General features: G+C 46.1%; 1 protein-coding gene across 3 annotated transcripts in view; it reads right to left on the reverse strand.

Annotated features, from left to right (window-relative positions):
- Positions 1 to 9,713: 9,713 nt before the first annotated feature.
- Positions 9,714 to 23,062, reverse strand: part of LOC126069752 (glycogenin-2-like) — a 42,909-nt gene continuing 29,560 nt past the window's right edge. For 2 of the 3 annotated variants that reach the window (XM_049873460.1, XM_049873458.1), the window contains 3 exons: positions 20,188 to 20,292; positions 18,319 to 18,423; positions 9,714 to 12,638 (listed from right to left, as the gene is read on the reverse strand). In XM_049873460.1, coding sequence (XP_049729417.1) covers positions 12,477 to 12,638; positions 18,319 to 18,423; positions 20,188 to 20,292 — 372 coding nt within the window. In that variant the 3' untranslated portion in view covers positions 9,714 to 12,476. The remainder of the gene's footprint in view (positions 12,639 to 18,318; positions 18,424 to 20,187; positions 20,293 to 23,062) is intronic. The other variant, XM_049873459.1, reaches the window with a different exon arrangement.

The following is a 23,062-nucleotide window of genomic DNA, read 5'->3' on the forward strand; positions in this document are numbered from 1 at the left end:
CATTGCTATGATTATGAGTTGAAATCGACTTGATGGCAGGGGTTTTTTTTTTTTTTTTTTTTTTTTTTTGCCTATGGCTCTATCTTTATTGCTCTGTCAGTAGTATAGATTTTGTTTTTTGTGGTGTGTGACTTCCAGTTAATAGTGACCCTATAGGTCAGAGTAGAACTGCTCCATAGGGTTTCCAAGGCTGTAATCTTTACAGAGGCAGACTGGCACATCTTTCTCCCGAGGAGGGGTGGTACGTTTGAACTGCTGACCGTTTGGTTAGTAGCCATGTGCTCTTAACCACCGTACCATTATGGCTCCACATTTCGACTAGGGAATCAAAAATGTTGCAGAGTGGAAAGAAGTAAGTAAAAGAAGCCACTCCAGAAGTGCCACATAGTGTATGATTCCAAGTCTGTGAAATTCTGGAAAACTCAAAACTGTAGAGTCAGTACAAAGATCAGTGGTCAAAAAGGGCTTAGGGAGAGGGAGGCAGAATGAATAGAGGGAGCACTGGGCATTTTTAGGGCAGTGTAACTATTCTGTAGGGTACTGTAATGATGAACACATGACATACATCTGTCAAAACCCATACGACTACAACACAAAGAGTGAAATGTGATATAATCTATGGACTTTAGCTAATTTTATAATGTATTAATATTAATTTGTTCGTTGTAACCCATGTGTCCCACACCAGAGGAATGCAAGATGTTAACGACATTAGAAACGCTGGGTGTCGGTGGGGTGCACGGGGACTCTATACACAATTTTTCTATAAACATAAACCTGTCTGAAAATGAAGTCTGTTTGAAAGCAGTCAACAAAAATGTGGTATCCAATTTTCGTTTTAAGTTTTGTTAATAAGAGAGCATAATCTGTCAAAGGCCCTTATGTTTTGTTTTGTGTGAACTGACTAGACATCATTTGGTCTAATTTTTGTTTTTTATAACTGAACTAAAAAAAACGTGATAAAATATATGTAATGTAAACTTTGCCATCGTAACCATCCTAATTGTGGAAATGCAGTAAGTACATTCACAGTGTTGTTCAACCGTCACCCTTATCTATATCAAAAAAATTTTCATCACCCAAACATGCTTTGTACCCATGAAGCAGTAATGCCTCATTTCACCTCTCTCCAACCCCAGGTAACTGCTTATAAACTTTGGTCTCTTTGTATTTGTCTGTTCTTGACATTTCATGTAAACAAAATCATACAATATTTGCCTGGGGTATTTTACTTTGGTGTCTGGCATATTTTACTCAGAATGTCTTCAAGGTTCATGTTATAGCATGTACCAGAATTTCCTTTCTCTTGAGGGTTAAATAATAATACTCCATTGTGTGTATATACCACATTTTGTTCATTACTGGTTTGATGGGTACTTGGGTGGTTTTCACCTTTTGTCTACTGTGAATAATATTTCTATGAATATTCATAGAATGTTTGAGTCCCTGTTTTCCATTCTTTTGGGTCTATACCTAGTGGAGTGGAATTACTGTGTCGTAGGTAATTCTCATCTATGGGGTTGCTATGGGTCAGAATCAACTCAACGTCAATGGGTTTCATTTTTTTGTTTTTTGGATTTTTTGGTGGGGGTTAGGGTCATTCTGTGTAACTTTGTTATTTGTTGTTTTGTGCTCAGGGTTCCAGTCGCCTGAGGATTAATTCTCTTACTAACATTCCTGGTAATAGCCATTTAGGGCTACCACAATATCTTGTGGTGCAAGGATTTAAATGGAGGCGGCACTCTCCACCCATGCATAATTGGAGCAGCCTAGGCTATTCACATGGCAGAATCGGGTGCTCAGAGTAAGAGGAGACATTCAGGCCCCTGGAGTCCTAGGCTGGGACCTGGCACATGCTAGTTTTTATTATTACCCAAAGCAAGTTGCCAAGAAAAGTAGTCGCTCATCAAGTCAGTGCCAACTTATGGGGACCCCGTGTCTGTCAGAGTAGAAACGTGTTCCATACGGTTTTCTATGCTATGACATCTTAGGTCTTTTGGGCAGTCTGGCAGTTCTTATTCTAGGCATTTTCTTACGAGGTCTTCTGAGGCACATGTGGGCAGGTGAAAACGGGTTTCTGGTCTTGGTTGGCTCCTACATACACCTACATTAGCTGAGGGTCCAGGAGGCAGCTGCATCTCCAGGCTGGGTTCTCTCACGAACTTGGGCTTGGCTGGATGCTGGGTGATCTAGGATGGCCCTGGATGGGATGACTGGGCTCTGTTCCATGAGGTATCTCTTCCTCCAACAGGCAACCCAGGCTGTTCCAGTGATGGAGGTGAGAGCCCAGAGTGAGAGGGAGCATGCGGCATTTCTTGAGGCGACAGAACCAGACATAAGCCGTCGTGGACAGAAGGAAGTTGTCTAGCCCTACAAACAGCATAAAAAGCCCATCTGAGGCAGCCGTCATAACCGAGGACTCTGCTGTGTCTGGATGTTCAGTAGCTTCTTTAAGGTGGTGGTGGAGGTGTAACCGATGTCCGCAGAGGACAGCCTGGAGAGGGACAGTACGTGCAGCTGGAGACGGGAGTCTGAGATGATGCCTGGGTTGATGGTCAGGTCCCGCATGAAGGTGACCACCTACATGGACAGGAAGGCCCGGACAGGAAGGGTTGCAATTCTGGTTCCTCTGAAAATCCCAAAAGAAGAAAATTGGAAGTTCACACATCATATTTTGGCTCCATGCGTTCATATTGAGTACGAGGAAAAGTTTAAAGAAAAAAAGGACTGATTTTCACGCAGACATTACGAACCTAGCAGTAATAGAAGAGTTTGTATTCTGAGGTAGATGGATGATGGTAGATGGTATCCTCTATTTTGTTTATGGGTCTGCTCCTCTCTAGGGAATACCTAGTGTCATTTCTGAGTAGGAAATTCTTGCACCCCCACCCAGCCATTGCCCGAAGCACTCATGTGTTCTATGGTCTCTAAGAGAAATTCATCTGAGGAATATATGTTGAGCACTAACTATGTGCCAGGCACTGTGTAGACAATGGGTATACAGTGCTGAAAAGCAGAAGTCCTTACAATCTAATGGTGGAGGCGGTGTGCAATCAAATAACAACATAGTATTGTAACATCAGATTGTTGACAAGTATTCTGGAGGAAAAGAAAGCAGGTGAAAAGTCGAGATTGAACAGGGGTTGCTATTTTTTGCTGGATGTTCAGGCAAGATCAGCAGACAAGGCAACGTGTAAACAGAGGCCTCAAGGATGAGTGTGCAGGAGACATGAAGATACCTGGGAAGTGTGTGCCACAGAGGGTGCAGACAGAGCAAAGTCCCCGAGAAAGGGGTTTGTTTAAGATGTTCAAGGCCGGAAGGCAGGCAGTGTGGTGAGAATGTGTTTAAGACGGAGATACGAGATGGTAAAGAACCAGGTGGCCTTGCAGCTACTGAGACTTCAAGAACACAGGTTGTCCCTCACCCACTAACTGGACCTCTTGTACTATTAATTAGGTTGAGTTGGGTCCTCTCTTTCCATTTGGTTATTATTTGAGTTTCTGTGTTCCAGGAGACATCTTTTTGGATATATGAGCGCAGGTTCCCTTTCTCTGAAGGCCACTCATGCTGAGTGTAGTGCTCACACACACCCAGCACACCGTGGCTTCCCGAGGCTCTCTGAGTGCCATGCTCTTCCCACCTCCAGCCACACAGATTAGGTCAGGATTGGACACATCACAAGCTGACAACGACGGATTGTCTTTCCCCTAAAGATTGTAGAAATGGTGTCCAGATATTCCAGTCGGGAAGCCTCGCGTGGACCTGGAAACTTGGGCTTGTTTTGCTGTGGTCATTTTCTACCCTTGATTTAAAGAATTCTGAAAACGGCTCAGTAAACAGAGAGCAATGTAATGGACATGGAGTCAAATACATAAGGTTAGGTAGTCTCTGAGAGTCTGCGATGAAGAGAAACGTTCCAATCCTGCAGCATTCCAATCCTGCTTACATTCCCAGAAAAACTACTAGAAGAGCAAAAGTAAACTTATCCATATAAGACAAAAGGAGTGCTATCTTTACAGTATCAAGACACCTTAAAGACTGAACACCCCAGGAGAAAAGGAGCAAAAAGCAATAAGCCGGCTCTTCACAAAAGATAAAGTGCGAAGTACAACCAAAGTGAGGAATTGTTAAACGAAATGTTAGAAGACTTCCCATATGATACTGAAGACACGACTTTCGGAATCACACAAACCTGGATCTGCATCTCATATCTAATACATATTAGGTGTTTGCACTTGGGCAGACACGGAAGCATTGTGATTCTTAATATCTTTGACTCTGTAGTACACCAACCGTGTTCCTGTCAATTCCAACTCATAGCAACCCTATAAGACAGAACTACCCCATACGGTTTCCAAAACGTGGCTGGTGGATTCAAACTGCCAGCCGTTTGGTTAGCAGCCATAGCTGTTAACCACAATGCCACCAGGGCTCCTCCCTCTCTGGTGGGGGTATTACTATCCATCCTCTTTGTTGGTTACACACACACCCGTTACCGTAGAGTTGATTCCGACTCATATCGACCGTGTAGGAGAGAGTAGAACTGCCCCCACAGGGTTTCCAAGGAGCGCTTGGTGGATTCGAACTGCTGACCTTTTGGTTAGCAGCCATAGCTCTTAACCAGTATGCCACCAGGGTTTCCCTTAGTTGGTTTTTTTAAAATTCATGGTTGTAATCTTTTGGAAGTAGATGACCAGGCCTTCCTTCCAAGGCACCTCGTGGTGTAATTAAACTGCTAGCCTTTCGGTTAGTACCCACGTGCTTAGCCTCTTGCACCACCCAGGGACTCCTTAGTCCATGAACGGTGATGACATGGGGCTGATTTTTTTTCCTGCGTCTCAAATCTCTCCACTCTTTCCAGATCTCGGTGCCCCAGCCTCCAGCCTTATTTCAGTTCCTTATCATTTTCCCCAGCAATCCCAGGTTGGCAATCGTTCAGCCCGATATTCACATTGACCCAGAGAGATTGTAGTATCACTCAAGGGAATTGTTAAACAAGCTTAATTTTTTAAAAAGGGGAAAGGAAAACATTTACTTGTTGCGTTCCCCAAGCTGAGGGTGAGGGTTGCAATGCTCCTTTTCCTATGCAGCCACCCCCCCTCGCCCCCTGCCGCCACACACACACCGGATGGGATTCGCAGTCCACAAGGTCAGGCACCAGCAGGACCACCCAGGCCCATCCCTGGAAGATCCATTTGGAATTGTTCCATTAGGAAACTGTCATCCAGAGAGTGAGTGAGTATTTGAACTTCCATTGGACATCTTTTAAATATTGCAGTGGAAGGACGGGGTCTTTTTCGTGGTACATACCTAAATGGACATATTATGGGGAGGGCGGAATTTTTTAAATTTTAAAAAATTGTTTAAGGAAAAGTGAGATTATGCCACCAATGAACCTGCGGGTCCAGACTTGAGGATGGTGGCTTGATGGGTTTACAGAGCTGTTAAGGTGTGATGGTGCAGTGAAAGTGAACCTAGGCTTTGGAGTCAGACACACTGGTTCGAATCCTATTCAGGCACTCACTAGAGGTGTAATCTTAACCCCAATTTCTTTTTTATTAAAGTATGAATTGCTCAGTTACTTCTGTATACAAAGGCTAAATGGATCTTGGTGAAGGACAGTGGCTTGTTATTTACGTAACCAGGTAGTCACGCCAATATATCTGCTGTCCCAGATGTCTTTTCATTGCTGGAACAAAGCAGTATAGTCCTTAGCACCTGGTATGCAGGTATTTCCCTGGTAAATGTTTTTACTATTTGTACTAGTAAATCCCCAAAGAAGATGTTTGCTTTTAGGGGGCAGGACCAAAACACCTTCCCTCTGCCTTCTCAGGGATATAGAAACTCTCCAGGACTCTGTCACGGCTTCCTCTGCAGAGATTGATCACTATTTTACTTCACAAGACAACACACTGGTCCACTATGACATCGATGGTGTTACGCTGACTTGGATGGGTTTGATCAGGAAGTAGCAACACTTCTAGACACCTTGGTAAGACAAATGTTGACCAGTGGGTAGGACATAAAGACCTTGTTATGGATTGAATTGTGTCCCCTATAAATGTGTGTCAACTTGGCTAGGCCGTGATTCCCTGTATTGCGTGGTTGTCCTCCTTTTTGTCTTCTGCTGTAATTTCGCATGTGTTGTAAATCCTAACTTCTGTGACGGTAATGAAGCCGGATTAGAGGCAGTTATGTTAATGAGGCAGGACACCACCTACAGGGTTAGGTTGTGACTTGAGTCACTCTCTTTTAAGATATAAAAGAGAGAAGCTCGCAGAAAGGAGAGGGATCTCATACCACCAAGAAAGAAAGGCCAGGAGTGGAGCGCATCCTTTGGACCCGGGGGTCATGCGCTGAGAAGCTCCTAGATCAGGGGAAGGTTGAGGACAAAGACCTTCCCCCGGAGCTGACAAAGTCTTCCCCTGGAGCGGGCGCCCTGGATTCAGACTTCCAGCCTCCCAGACTGTGAGAGAATAAACTGCTTCTTAAAGCCATCCCCTTGTGGTATTTCTGTTATAGTCGCACTAGATAACTAAGAGACCCCCTAAAAATCCGTAGGTCTGCCACCTTAGTGAAATTTCTAGGAGTCCAGGGTCTGCAGCATGGTGACGTGTCCTTTCGAATGTGAAGGACACATTGCTGCATCTGTTCCCTCCTGCCACTGGGAACGAGGCACCAATCCTAGTGGCCTCTTTAGTTTTTGGAGACAACATGCACATGATTTGGGCCAGCTCTACTGACCCATTTTCTGAGTAACCCTAACGTCTACCAGCTTTGAGTGGAGCCTCTGATACAATTTCAACAGGAAACAACATTTTCCAAGCGTTTGCAGGTCCTTCAATCCTGGCGTTTTAGTCATGAATGTATCAAAACATTTTTGGCTCATCATAATTGTCTTAGTTTTCTACACCATTTTCTTACCAACCTTCACTAGGACATGGAATTCAGCAAGCACATAGAAGACCTGGACATCACCATCGCCGCCAACCAGGTTGACCTTTTGCGTGCCATCGAGTCCATTCCGACTTCTAGTGACACTCTATGACAGATTAGAACGGCCCCATAGGGTTTTGTGGGCTGTAATCATTATGGAAGCAGATAACCAGGTCTTTCTCCCTTGGAGGAGCTGGGTGGGTTTGAACCGCCAATCTTTCTGTTTAAGCACTAAGAGCTTAACGATTGCAGTTTTTCTGTAAACATAAACTTCTCTGAAAATAGTCTATTTAAAAACAACAAAATACGTTACCCTTTTTTAAAAAGGTTTTATAGCAATGGCTGCATAATCTTTTGAACTTTCTTATATTTTCTGTGAACTGACTAGACATCATTTGTTTTTTTTTTCCATTAAACTTAATATTGTAAAATACATGTAATGTAAATTTTGCCGTTTTAAGGTACATTCACAAGACTGTGCAAGCATCACCCCTATAGATAATGGATGATACGCAGACAGGTAGATATATAGATACGGATAGACACAGATAGCTAGATAGATGGAGGATGGATGGATAGACGGATGATAGGTGGTAGGTGGATGGATCGATGAATGATAGATGATAGATATATAGATAGATGATTGACAGATAAATGATAGGTAGAGGGTAGATCGATAGAAGGATGCACAGATTGATTGATAGATGGTAGACAGACATGATGGATGGATGCATTGAGGATGGTAGATATGTAGATAGATGGTTGATAGATGATATATAGAAGATGGACACCAGACAAATAGATGATTGATAGATATAGATAGGTGATGGGTAGATAGATGGATGATAGATATATAGATAGATGGTACCTACCTATCCACCTGCCTACCTTAGAAACAAGGACGGTGAGACTTCAGCTCACTTCCTTTGGGCATCTTATCAAGAAAGACCAACCGCTAGACAAGGACATCATATTCGGTAAAGTGGAGGGTCAGTAAAAAACCCTCCATGAGATGGATTGACACAGTGGCTGCAACGATGGGCTCAAATGTACCAACGATCATGAAGACGGCGCAGGACCGGGCAATGTTTCATTCTGTTGTACATTAAATCGCCATGAGGCAGGAGTGACTCGAGAGCAGCTAACAACAACAACAAAAAGTTTTCAGCGTTTGTCTATGATTTAACGACGTGGATAACTTTTTTTTTTTTTAGCCTTAGTAGTGTTCACTGGGTTAGTGTTTTACAGAAGGCAAATGATTGGCAGTGTCTCCAGAAATTCCAGTAATGTTACCAATGACAACAGCAACTACAGATTGAGTGCTTAAAACCACATGTCACGCTGAGCTGTGTTCTGTATCCTATTTCATTCTCTGCAAAACCCTGCAAGCACGCATCATGATAAACTCTTTTTACAGATAAGGAAAAAGGGAAGGAAAGCTTATTTTTTGTTGGGATTTTTCAGAGGAGGGCTTTTTAAGCAATGGGCTGTGTTCCATTCATGAGATGGGGCTGTTTTCAAAAAAGCACCGCAATCGGATGTTTAAAAAAAAAATGCTGATTACAGGTCTGAGAGGAGCAGGCATACAGTGTTTCTAGCAAGCTGTATTTTCCCAGGAAACAAGGAAGTGGCCAGAGACCAATGGGGGTGGTCCAAAGTTATACCAGCTGCTGCTGAGTGGACCCTGGCTCATGGTGCCCTCATGGGTGCAAAGTAATGGTGCTCCACAGGGTTCTCAATGGCTGGTTTTTTGGAAGTAGGTTGCGAGGACTTTCTTCCAGTGTGCATCTGGGTGGACTCGAACCTCAAGCCTTTGAGTTAGCCGCCCAGTGCACTATGCACATGGCACACACACATCAGACACCTAAACCAGTTGCCATCGAGTTGACTGTGACAGGAACCCCCGTGTGTCAGGTACAGCTGTGCTCCACAGGGTTTTCAATGGCTGGTTTTTTGAAAGTTGATCTCAAGGCCTTTCTTGCAAGGTGCCTCTGAGTGGACTGGAATTGGCAACCTTTTGGTGAGCAGCTGAGCACGTTAACTGTCTGTGCCACACCCACCGCTGTCGAGTAGATTTCAACTCATAGGGACCCCTTGTGGCAGAGCAGAACTGCCCCATAGGGTTTTCTAGGCTGTAGTTTTTATGGGAGGAAATCGCTAGGTCTTCCTCCCCAACAGCTGCTCGTGACTTCAGACTGCCATCCTTTAGGATAGAAGCCAAGTGTTTAATGTTTGTACCACCTAAGGCTTCCATATACACATATAAAAACCGGATAAAAAATCAACCACACCCGATGCCCTTGAGTCAGTTCTGACTCATAGTGACCCTATAGGACAGAGTAGAACTGCCCCATATGGTTTCCAAGGAGCACCTGGTGGATTCGAACTGCCGACCTTTAGGTTAGCAGCCGTAGCTCTTAACCGCTGCGCCACCAGGATGTCCATGTAGCATATACATACATATGTAGTCAGTTGCAGTCAAGTCCACGCCAACTCATGGCACCTCCATGTGTGTCAGTGTAGACCTGAGCTCCACAGGGTTTTCAATGGCTGCCTTTTCAGAGCTAGGTTGCCAGGCCTTTCTTCCGAGGGACCTCTGGGCAAACTCAAACGTCCAACCTTTCAGTTAGCAGCCAAGCACGTTCACGGTCTGTACCACCCAGGTGCTCCAGCAATTCTGAGAACGCATTTAATAAGTCTACTGTAGGAAAAAGGCGACCACGCGTCTTCTTCCAAACACAAAACGTTCCTGATTTCTCGCAACATATGCAAACACAAACCAGACAGAGAGACTACTGCTGGTTAAAAATTTTAATTTAAGTGCGTTAGCGTTAGTCCAAACGTGATAATGCACGTAGAATACAGAATTCCGTGTGGAACTTAGACCTTGAGACGATTGACCAGCGGCCCTGAACAAGCATTCATTCTCTTCTCCAGAGAAGCCAAAACAGAGTCACTCTTCTCTGCAGTCTTCCCTCTGCATTCGTCGGGCGGAGACTTGTGTTATTCACAGCCAACACCATAGCTCACGGCACCTGCGCTCTGTCTCTGACCTGTACACTGGCTTTGATTCCCGCGGCATCCCAGTCCACCCGAGACTCTGCCTGTATGGTCCTGTTAAGTCAGCCCCTGAAACATCTCGGACGCACTGCTGATCCAGACCGCAGATCACCTCCCAGAGGGAAACGAACCCTCCAGAACCCACGCATTCCCCACATGGATGCCACAAGCAAAGAAACACAAGGGAAATTTCACCCAAATTCCCTGTTGGCTCAAAAATAATTTGCTTCAGGACCCGGTTAATCAAACTATCTGACATAGTCCTCCAGCTTTTTCAAAACCTGGGTCTAATTCATCCTTTGCTTTTTAATACTGAAAAACAAACAAAGAACCGTTGCCATCGAGTTGACTCATGGCGACCCCATGTGGCAGAATAGAACTGTGCTCCGCAGGGTTTTCAGTGGCTGTTTTTTTCCGAAGTGGATTGCCCGGCCTTTCTCCCAAGGCACCTCTGGGTGGACTTGAACCTGTAACGTTTAGGTTGGCAACCAAGAGCTTACCCATTTCCACCACCCAGGGACTCATTCTTAATTTTACAAGTCACACTTCCTTCTCTTTGTTATGCTGATTTCCATTTCCGATTATAATGGCTGTGGCTGCGAACTGGAGGCCCGATGAGATGTTACAACACAGTATATCATCAACACAGAAAACTAGGATATTTCTGAAGACGAGGCTCCCCCGTGGAATAAAGTGTCCGGCCTTATAAAACGGAGAACTCTCCTGAGAGAGCTGGGTTGAACGGCTTGGAGAACACAGTGGCTCCAAAGGTCATTTAGACTGAGGTAGTGAGGCTGAGAGATAGGAAGCTAGACCAACCAAATTGCCATCAAATTGACCACAGATTGGCTTATCTTTAAATGAAGAATGTCTCCAAGTCCTGTTACTATGAGTGAGCTGTTGATTGAAATTACAAACAAACAAACAAAAAACGCCACACCAAACCAGTTGCCATGGAGTGGATTCTGACTCATATCAACCCCATGTGTGTCAGAGTAGAACTGTGCTCCACAGGGTTTTTGATGGCTGATTTTTTGGAAGTAGATTGCCAGGCCTTTCTTCCGAGGTGTCTCTGGGTGGTGTAATTAAAAATGAAGTTCGACAAGGCAAACTAGACCACGTACTGTATATTTATGAAAATAATGCACGCCTTCTGTGTGTGTTTGCCAGCCGTGCCCTCCTCCACCCTGAGATAGTTTCATAGGCACTGCTATGCCCTTTTTTTGTTTTACATGTTGCTGCATTATTTTCATAAAAATACAGTAATCCTACTAAAACCAGTTGCCGTTTGAGTCGATTACGACTCATGGCGACCCCATGTTGTGTCAGAGTAGAACTGTGCTCCACAGGGTTTTCAGTGGGCCATTTCCCAGAAGTAGATTGCCAGGCCTTTCTTAGAAGGCACTTCTGGCTGACTCGAACCTCCAACCTTTTGGTGAGCAGCCAAGTGTTTACCCATTTGTGCTACCGAGGGACTCTTGTCCAGAATCATTTAGGGTAAGCTCCTGAGTGCTTCTAAACCAGTCAGTAAATTTAGACGAGATTACATCACCACCATGCCTGTTAAAATCATCCTTCCAGATTTCTCTGGCATTTCCCAAGTTGAGTTCCCATCAAAGGCACCGGGAATCCTGAAAGATTTCAGAGCTGAGAGGACAGCCACCATGGTGGTTCTCAGACATGCTTCACGGCGACTAAATGAGCGTCAGTCAAAGAGGACGTCTGGATGCTAACTTAGCCCTAAAGGAGCAGACGTTTTTGTCCATGTATTCCGTATGTTGAAAACCGCAGGGAATAAAACGTCTGCTCCTTTCGGGTTTCAACATACGGAATACATGGACAAGTGTCAGTAGCTTAGGGGCAGAAGGAAATTTGCAGGGAAATGTTTAACTACACATAAAAAGAAAAATGTTGCCATGAAGTCATCTCTGACTCATGGCGCCCCCATGAGTGTCAAGGTAGAACTGTGCTCCATGGGGTTTACAGAAGTGGACTGCCGGGCCTTCCTTCCAGGCACCTCTGCGTCGGTTCAAACCTCCAACCTTTCAGTTAGGAGTCAAGCACCTCATCATTTGTGCCACCCAGGGAAGCCCTGCCGGGACTCTGCTAGAAGCTCACTCCTGCTCACTCTGCCCACAAGGTGAAAAGACAGACTCGGCCTTTCCGGAAAGCCTGGAGGTTGTTTGTCACTCGGATCAGCGGTGGGCTGGGTTTTTTATTTCCGATGTGATTTTCCTAGGTACTCAAGTTGGTCGACCATAAGTAGAGGCACGTGGTTTAACAGCGTTTCCCTTTAGGACAGGAGATGTCCGAGTAACAGAACCATGGCAACAAGATAGTCTCTGACTACACACACACACACACACACACACATAAACACACACCTACAAAGATCACTGCAGAAAGCGGTCCAACTTCTCCTGAATTCAAGCGAAGGCATCCACACACACACACACACACACACACACAGCTGCACAGATCACTGCAGAAAGCGGTCCAACTTCTCCTGAATTCGAGCGAAGGCATCCCTGCCCAGGTAGTCAATACGTCCCTCTTCCCATTTCTTCCGCTCTTCCTCCGGACTCAGTTCTCTGACCTTTTCCCGGATGGAGATCTCGGAGACAGAAACGGCCAGGTCGACCTGCAGAAGAGAAGCCGACAGAAGAGGGGTGTTGGCACTGTCCACCGCTGAATGGAAGGTGTCTACAGCATACGTCTGCTCAGTAATCGATTCCATGAACAGTGGTGTCACGAGGGGGGTGTGGGGAGAGTGCACCACACCGGGTGACGCCATCAGAGGGGGTAACACCAGAATGACTGCCTCTAAAACTTTTGTACGGTGTTGCAGCAGACATTATTTTTTATAAATAGAGGGTCCTGCACAGAGCTGGAGAAAAATGTAAAGCAAAATTCTAACAACAGCAACAAAAGACCAGACTGACATGTCTGACAGCGACTGGAGAAACCCCGAGAGTATGGCCCCCGGACACCCTTTTAGCTCAGTGCTGAAGTCACTCCTGAGGTTCACCCTTCAGCCAAAGATTAAACAGGCCCATGTAATAAAACAAGACTAAAGGGGCACAGCAGCCCAGGGGCAAGGACTAGAAGGCAGGAGGGGACAGGAAAGCTGGTAATAGGGAGCCCACGGTTGAGAAGGGAGAGCGTTTACACATTATGGGGTTGACAACCAATGTCACAAAACAATATATGTATTAATTGTTTAATGAGAAGCTTGTTTGTTGTGTAAACCTTCATCTAAAGTACAATTGGAAAAAAATCTCTGCAGGTAGTTGTAACAACAAAAACATTTTTGGTAAGTCCAGCTTACATGTATCAATATACCTACAAAACTAAAACTCTATGCTAATGTACTTTGGTGAACTTCTAATGCCCTCCGGTCAGAACTGTCACTATTACTCAATTACAATGACACCTCAAATCCAGTGGTTTCGTCTGCACACGCTACAGGCACGCGCTGTTTTTGTCGCTCATGTTTTATAGTCGCTGATTTTGTCAAATTTTCTGGTGTTTTAGCTACGATACTGTGGTAATTAGTATTTGTGAACCTAAATCAACAACTTTTTTGAGAACGAAGTAGTAATTAAAGGAAAACAAGGAGTGATATACAGGAATTAAGGTTCATGAGTAACATCAGTACGAAAAACATGAGTAAGGATTCTGTATGGCCTGGTATGGGAGGAGGTCCATGGCAGGGTGACCCCAACCCTAGAGATGCCGGTGGCCATAAAGGAAAGTCGGTCCTCAGAGAGAGCCTGCAACCAGCAGCACTTTTTCTTGAACAAATACATACTGAACCTAATGTGAGATGCTTTTTGCACGTGTTCTTTGAAATTTTATAAAATATATTCATTGTACATATGTTCACATTTTTCCTGAGAATTGCTGTTTAATTTCTAATGTGAGCTGCCTGAGTCAGTCTCCAACTTACAGCGACCCCATGCATGACAGAACGAAACATTGCCTGGTGCTGTACCATCCCCATGATGGATTCCAGATCAGACCACTGTGCTCCACAGGGTTTATGCTGGGTAGATTTCAGCAGTACATCTCCAGGCCTTTCTTCCTAGTCAGTTTTGGATCAGACTGTTGTGATCCGTAGGGTTTTCGTGGGCTCATTTTTGGAAGCAGAGTGCCAGGCCTTTCTTCCTTGTCTTAGTCTGAAAGCTCCAGTGAAACCTGTCCAGCATCACAGCAACAGGCAAGCCTCCACTGACAAACGGATGGGGGCTGCACACGAGGTGCACTGGCTGGGAATCAAACCCGGGTCTCCCACATGGAAGGCAAGAATTCTACCAGTGATCCGCCGCTGACCTACCTCCTGATTTCTGTGGGATTAACCATTTTCTGCACGCACACACAGACACACACACACACAATTGATTTAATATTTCCACTCACCAAAACCTTAATTTTGTATCACGGTAAATAATCAAGCTACGTTAAAGGAAGAAAATGTTCACCTCGTGTAAATTAAACCTATACTGTTTGGAATTGGATGGCAAAAAAAACCCAAACTCATTGCTGTCAAGTTGATTCCAACTCATAGGGACCCTATAGGACAGAGTAGAACTGCCCCATTGAGTTTCCAAGGAGCGCCTGGTGGATTTGAACTGCTGACCTTTTGGTTAGCAGTCATAGCACTTAACCACTATGCCACCAGGGCTTCCGGGACAGCAAGATAAGCTAAACAATTTCCTCTTTCAATGGCCAGGCTTCTATATTCTTAAGTGATAAAAACTTATTGCCGTTAAGTCGATTCTGACTCATAGCACCCTACAGGACAGAGTAAAACTGTCCCATAGGGTTTCCAAGGAGCGGTTGGTGGATTTGAACTGCCGACCTTTTGGTTAGCAGCCGAGCTCTTAACCACTATGCCAGCAGGGCTCCAGATATGATATATAAATATGCAGGTGTTGAAGCGCACACACACACCTTACTTCTGTTTAGTATTCAAGAGAGTCCACAAAAATAAACACATTTGCTTTAAAAACTTCTTACTAAGCATTAGAAAAAGACTTTGAAAAATACGTATTGGCAGTAATAACAGACTCACACAGACACACGTTTGACACTAAAATTGACCAGGCTTTCCCCAGATGGTCAGTGCTGGACACTTAGTTGTTTTCTGCTATTGAGTCCACTCTGACTCATGACGACCCCAGGTGATGTGGTAGAATTGCCCCATAGGGTGTTCTACGCTGTCGTCTTTACGGGAACAGATCACCAGGTCTTTTTCCTGCGGAGTCGCTGGTGGGTTCAAACTGCTGACCTTTCGATTAGCAGCCGAGTGCTTAACCATCGCACCACCAGGACTCCTTACAAAAGGCCTGTCGTTAGGTGCTGTCAAATCAGTTCCGACTAGCAACCCCATGTGACAAAGTAAAACTGCCCCCATAGGGTTTTCTAGGCCTTTCTCCCACGGAGCCTCTGGGTGGGTTTGAACCGCTGACTTTTCAGTTAGCAGCCGATCGAGGAACCCATGATGGACACTAGCTACGTGAATTACAGTTCACGGGTGGAGTAGTGGTTAAGAGCTATGGCTGCTAACCAAAAGATCACCAGTGTGAGTCCACCAGGTGCTCCTTGGAAACCCTATGGGGCAGTTCTACTCTGTCCTGTCGGGTTGCTATGAGTCGGAATCCACTCGAAGGCAGTGGATTTTTTGGGGGATACCACTGGGCACACACTCGTTTTTCCACTTATTTTTTGCTCCGGTGTTTTCACAGTTAAGATTCTGCCTTCTACACAGACCATCATACATTCTATCTAAATATAGCCATCCCATTGATTAAGGAAATAGCAAGAGTTAAAAAAACAAAACAAAACAAAACTCTATTTCAGGTTAGCATCACATTTCTCCCCCCCTAAGGAGTATGGAAAAACCTGTTGCCGTCAAGTCGATTTCAACTCATAACGACCCTACAGGACAGAGTAGAGCTGCCCTATAGGGTTTCCAAGGAGCACCTGGTGGATTCGAACTGTTGACTTTTTGGTTAACAGCCAAGCTCTTAACCAGTGTGCTTATGATAAACAGAGAAAAGATTGAAGTTGTCAAGGATTTCATTTTACTTGGATCCACAATCAGCACCCATGGAAGCAGCAGTCAAGAAATCAAATGACACATGGCATTGGGCAAATCGGTTGCAAAAGACCTCGTTAAAGTGTTGAAAAGCAAAGATGTCACCTTGAAGACTAAGGTGGACCTGACCCAAGCCATGGTATTTTCAATCGCATCATATGCATGTGAAAGCTGGACAGTGAACAAGGAAGACCGAAGAAGAGTTGACGCCTTTGAATTGTGGTGTTGGCGAAGACTATTGAATATACCATGGACTCCCAAAAGGATGAACAGATCTGTCTTAGAAGAAGTACAACCAAATGCTCCCTAGAAGCACGGGTGGTGAGACTGCATCTTACACACTGTGGTGACTGAACCAGTCGGGATGAAAAGGAGAATCCGACAAACCAAGTGGCCTTCGGTTTTGTGAAACAGATTGTTAAACGAGATGCTAGTTTGGGATGTTGCATGATACAGGGGCAGGAGTATGGCCAAGGGCCTGGTTAAATGGACAGATGACGACAGCAGGTCGCCTTCCCAGCCACGAGGAGGCCGGTTGGGGTAGGACTCCATATATATGGCAATGCCTCAGTGAGCTACGACACTCTTGGTGTCATCCACTAAGAACAGACCGGCAGTGGGACCGGAGCAGAGCATACAAATCAGGCCCTAAGTAGGGTTTCCTCCAGACCCCCTCTCCGACCTATCCCCCCAGCTCTCTGTGGTAGGGAGCTTGTCTGTATCTCACAGATACTGGGGGGAAGTCAACCAACTTAACCAAGGTCCCAATCTACTCTAGGGCAAATCTGTCAATGTGAGGTCTCCCATGATTCCTCTTTGTGCTCTGAGAATATAAATTCCATGATTTCTGGTGGGTCATTCTGTGCATGGAGCCCTGGTGGTGCAGTGGTTAAGACCACAGTTGCTAACCAAAAGGTTGGCAGTTTGAATCTATCAGCCGCTCACTGTAGGGTCATTATGAGTCTCAACGGACTCCATGGCAATGGGTTTTTTTCTTTTTTTTTTTTTGTATCCTGCATATACATGTCAAGGTGCACATTTTGGATACCTCTTCAAATGGAAGGCTAGTTTGTCGACAGACGAGTTCACTATGTTGTTGTCATTTTGTTGTTGAGTGCCATCAAGTCAATTCCAATTCATAGCAACCCCGTGTGACAGAGTAGAACTGCCCCATAGGGTTTTCTAAGCTGTCATCTTTACGGGAGCAGATCGCCAGGTCTTTGTCCTGCAGAGCTGCTGGCAGGGTTCGAAGCAATGACCTTCCGGTTAGCAGCCAAGCACTTAACCGCTGTGCCACCGGGGCTCCTCCCACGCCACCTTACCAGCTGCAGTTGTTGAAAAGGCTTTAAGGAAATCTTTACTCTCTTGGAGAGCTGAAACCTGGCCACGCTGTTCTCTGAGAAGCTCTCTGGAGCCATCAGAAAACCAGTTCCCGTCGAGTCCAACTCCGACTCTCAGTGACCCCACATGTCAGGGGCAGAACTGTGTGCTCCATGGGGGTTTTCTGCAGCTGAGTTTTTGGAAGTAGATTGCCAGACCTGTCTTCCAAGGCACCTCTGGGTGGACTTGAACGAGCAACCTTTCAGTTAGCAGCTGAGTGCTCAACTGTTTGTGACACCCAGGGACTCCACTTTCCCCCCAGTAGCCTTTGGCTATTTTCCATTTACAATTACGTAGAAACCAATATGCCTCAGGAGATCCCTGTTAGGGGGCAAAGAAGACATGAGCCATGGCTGTCATCGAATGCATTCAGGGACAAAATGAAGTCTGAGACGGGAACACCTGTTCCCAGACGAGCACTGGGCAGGAAGCAGGTGTCTTTCATTGTATTCTTAAAGACAGGACCACTGAGTGCTGCTGGGTTTGGATTAAAACTCCTCCCTCCTCCCCACCCCTTGGTTTCACAGCTCGGATTCTCTTCATTTCAGAAAAGGAATGGCCGTGAGTCAGCTTCCACGTAAATAACCTTTGCAGAGAAGCTTTCTAGGGCAAGCACTGCACGATTATCAGAGCCGTGGGCAGGAGACAGAGCAGACCAACCACCCCAGGCAAACGCCGACAGACCACAGACAGACGGAAAGAGGGAGCCCAGAGAGACAGGCAGCTGTTATTTCCATCAAGCAGGGCTGAAATTGAGTTAGTGTGCCATGTATGCTTGCAGCCCCACGGTGTGCTTATGGCAAAGAGATTTCATCAGGAGGGACAGGGGTTTGGATACCACCTGCAATGTGTCCTGCGGAGCTGGGTCCTTTGGGGTCTGGACACGGGGGTCCTGCCAGGGTTCCAAGTTGTCCTCCTCTGGGCTGCTCTCAGCTTTATCCACTGGCTGCCAAAGACATAACCGCTCCATCAGTAATCTGCATTAGGCTCCAGGGACTTCAGTACCAACCCAGGGACTGGTTGTCCTTGAGTTGACTCCTACTCAAGGTACCCCATGTGTGTCAGACTGGAACTGCACCCTACAGGGTTTTTTAATAGATGTGCTCTTGTAGAAGTAGACTGCCAGGCTTTTCTTCCAAGGCGCCTCTGGGCAGACTCGAACCTCCAACCTTTCAGTAAGCAGCTAAGTGCGTTAATTGTTTGCACCACCCAGGGATCACCAGCCCAAAAGACAGAGAGATATTTTTCCCCCACATTAACCAGCTGTGCTACCTAGTCTTCTCTGGGGAGATCAAAAGAGCTTTGCTGCGCAACTCCTAGCTTCCCCTGAGCCACACACATCATGTCTTATGCAAGATGAGATGCTGAAAGTTCTTAGGAAGTTTATCAAAGCTAGCCCGTGGGGATGCAAAGAGTCAGTGCGCTCAGATGCTAACCAAAAGGTCAGAGGTTTAATTCTGCCCAGAGGTGCCTCGGAAGAAAGGGGTGGCTATCTGCTTCTGAAAACAGCCACTGAAAACCCTATGGAGTGTAGTTTTTACTCTGACACACATGGGGGCGCCATGAGGCAGAGTCCACTCGGCCGCAGTTTTCTTTTGGGGGGGTGTCTGATTTAAATCATTTCCCCAGAACAGTTTGGATGTTCAAAGGAAAAAGAGGCTCTACATACAGCAACTTCTGAAACAGAAAAGGCAGTGAAAGCCTTTGATAGTAGAGGTTAAATGGGTAGATTCTTCTCCGTAAGACAGAAGTTACCGTGCATCTAGAGGAGTGGCTTTGGTGGTACAAACAGTGAAGGTGCTCGGCTGGTAACAGAGAGGTCCGAGGTTCGAGTCCACCCAGAGGTGCCTCTGAAGAAAGGCCTGGTTATCTACTTCTGAGAAATCAGCCACCGAAAACCCTGTGGAGCCCAGCTCTACCCCCCGACACACGTGGGGGCCACCATGAGTTGGTGTCAACGCCTGTTTTGTTTTTGTTTTAACTGGTTGTCACTGAGAGTAAAGGTATCTGTAGAGTCTGTCATCAGACAACGTGCAGCAATGAAAGCCCAGATTCATTGGGGGTGAATTTTTTTTTTTTTTAATTAAACTTCCTCATCCTTAAATACAGATTCTAGATATTGGTGAAAAATCCCACCCACGATTAAAAAAACAAAACAATTTAGTGAGATAAACATGGCATATTGACATTATATCTTTTTACTTTCTACTTCCTAAAATAAGGAGCAAACGGCCAGATGACCGACATGGAATACAATGATAATATGAAGGAAAAAAAAAGTTTGAATAGATAAAAACCAAAAAATCCAAACGAGCTGCCCTGGAGTCAGCCCTGACTGATGGCGACCTCACGGGAATTAAGAGTAGAACTGTGCTCCACAGGGTTTCCAGTGGCTCATAGTTCAGAGGTAGGTCGCCAGGCCTTTCTTCCGAGGTGCCTCCTAGTGGACTTGAACCTCCGGCCTTTTTGCTAGCAGCCAAGCGTGTTGACCGTTTGTACCACCCGGGGACTCTTTGGATGGACAACCAGTAACCTTATCCTCGTGGATAGTAAGAAGTGAATGAATGATAACACGCTACTCTCTGAGGAAAGACTAGTCAGAAAGAACGTAGGATGCAACGCTTTCCTCGGTAGTTATCGGGCATAGACAAGCTGAGAAAACGAGGAAGGACGGAGAGAGATGTGTTTAAGGAGCATCACGGAGATATACCAAGGGCATTTCAGCCTCTGTGATGTCTGAGAACTGGGGGGAGGATGGTGAAACCGGGCCGCGCGCTACTCCAGCGGAAGTCTCCATTTCAGGGCGACCTATCACCTGTTACAAAGATAAAAGAGCAAAGGCAGGTTAAATAAAGTCAGGTCAGCCGCAACCTTCATGCCGATAAAAGCAGTTCAATGGAAAACACCCCATCTATTGATTTCTGCCTTCACGATGCAAAGGAAGCCTGATGCTGAGTAGGTCTTGTGCAAATGGTTTACGTTCGGCTGCTACCCCAAAGGTTGGTGGTTCAAACCCACCCAGCAGCACCATGGAAGGAAGTCCTGGCAATCTGCTTCCATAAAGATCACAGCCAAGAAAACCCTGTGGAGCACAGTTCTAGTCCGTAAAACATGGGGCGGCCGTGAGTCGGAATGCATTCGGCTGCAACTAACAACAACAACACGTCAGAGAGCGACAGGCTCACTAACACCTGTGTTTGCCCCTTCCTGGGCACACACCTGAGTCTACTTCTCAGCCTCCTCGTAGTCGTAAGTACGGCTATGGGGCTGATTCTCCCAGTGGAATAGGAGCAGGTGTCCTGGGCGTCCCCACAACACTGGGAAGGGGGAAAGGAATGCCCTTCCTACTTTCCCTTTCCCCACTGGCCATGTGAAGAACAAACCCCCAAGCCTTCCTCAATGGGGGTTTCACAAGAGAATGAAACCCCAGGAAAACAACCCTACTGACTCTTTTCTCAGTTCTAAAACCAAACCAAACCAAATCCGTTGCCAACAACTCGATTCTAAGTCACAGCAACCTGAGAACTGCCCCATAGGGTTTCCAAGGAGCGCCTGGGAGATTCAACCTTTTAGGTAGGAGCCGGGATCTTGCACACTGCGCCACCAGGGCTCCGCCACAAGTATAGTAATTTGGGAAATCAACAGTCTCTTTCGGCCTGGATTCTGAACCAAAATAACCCGTAGCCACCCAACGGATTCCGACTCATGGCGACCCCATGTGTGACAGACCAGAGCGGCTCCGTAGGGTTTTCTTGGATGTAATCTTAATGGAACCAGTTTGCCAGGCCTTTCTTCTGTGGCACTACTGGGTGGGCTCGGACCTCTAACATTTAGGTTTGTAGTCGAGCTGAAACTTTTTTGTGTTCACCTGAGCTCCCCTGAAAAAGAAGCCACAGTAGAAGGACCCAGGGGCTCATGGTCCTCAGACCTTCTGTTAGCCCAAGACAGGAACCTTTCCCAAAGCCAACTCTTCAGACAGGGCTTGGACTGGACAACGGGATAGAAAATGATACTGATGAAGAGTGAGCTTCTTGGATCAAGTAGACACATGAGACTATGTGGGCAGCTCCTGTCTGGAGGGGAGATGAGAGGGCAGAGGAGGTCAGAAGCTGGCTGAATGGACACGAAAATAGAGAGTAGAAGGAAGAAGCGTGCTGTCTCGTTAGGGGGAGAGCAACTGGGAGTATAGACCAAGGTGTATATAAATGTTTCTATGAGAGACTGACTTGATTTGTAAACTTTCACTAAAAGCACAATAAAAAAAGAAAAAGCCACCGTCAGAAATTCAATGAATGGCCAGTAGGTGGCAGCAATGCCGCATAAATTAATTATCGAGGCCAAGTAGGAAGCTGGGGTGGAATAATGAGGTCAAAACCTGTGCCTTGTTGTCTCAGACTCATGGCGACCCCATGTGTGTCAGAGCAAAACTGTGCCCCACAGGGTTTTTGTGTGTGTCTGCGTGTGTGTGCTTTCGGTGAAAGTTTACAGCTAAATTAGTTTCTCATTCAAACATTTGTACCCGAATGGTTTGGTGACATTGGTTGGAATCCCCACAACCGTCAGCACTCTCCCCCTTCCCATCCCAGCTTCCCTGTGCTCATTTGCCTGGTTTTTCTGTGCCTTCCTGCTTTCTCATCTTTGCTTTTGGGCAGGTGTTGCCGACTTGATTGAACTAAGAAGCACGTTCCTCACCTGTGTTATTGTTTGTTTTATAAGCCTATTTAATCTTTGTCTGAAAGGTGGACTTTCGGATTTCAGTTCTATCAGTTCTCAGTTAGCAGAGTGCCCTGGGGCTATAGCCTGGGGGGTTCCCGCCAGTCTCCGTCAGACCAGTAATTCCGGTCTTGTTTCGTGACTTTGAATTTTGTTCTACATTTTTCTCCCTCTCTGTCCGTGTTTTCTATTGTGATCCCTGCTAACTGACAAGTTAAAGGTTCGAGTCCACCCAGAGGTGCCTCCAGAGAAAGGCTGGGGGATCTGCTTCTGGAAAACCAGCCATGGAAAACCCTGTGGAGCACAGTTTTACTCTGACACGCACAGGGTCACCATGAGTCAGCATCAACTCAAGGCACCTGTTTAGGAGTCCCTGAATGGCAGTTAACACACTTGGCTGCTAACAGAAAAGTTGGAGGGCACCTCAGAAGAAAGGCTCGGTGGTCTCCTGCTGAAAAACCAGCCACTGAAAACCCTATCTGTGGAGCGCAATTCTACTCCGATACACACGGGGTGGCCATGAGTCGGCATCAACTTGACAGCAACTGGCACTGGCCCCGTTGATGACGCTGGGCCGACCCATATGGCCCAGGATCCCCTTCCATCTCCTCTCATGAATCCCACCTGCAAAATCAGTCCCCTGTGCCTGGTGATGTGCCATATCCATGGACTCCAAGGATTACGACCTGGACCCTCTCACAGACGAAACCTGTTGCCGTCGAGTCGGTGCTGATTCATGGCAACCCCGTGTGTGCACGGTAGAACTGTGCTCCACAGAGTTCTCAATGATTGTGACCTTTCAGAAGGAGATCACCAGGATTTTCTTCTGAGGCATGTCTGGGTGGATTCGAACCATCAACCTTTTGGTTAGT

Source organism: Elephas maximus, chromosome X, assembly GCF_024166365.1.
Source record: "Elephas maximus indicus isolate mEleMax1 chromosome X, mEleMax1 primary haplotype, whole genome shotgun sequence".
In the NCBI taxonomy this organism is placed as follows: Eukaryota; Metazoa; Chordata; class Mammalia; order Proboscidea; family Elephantidae; genus Elephas; species Elephas maximus.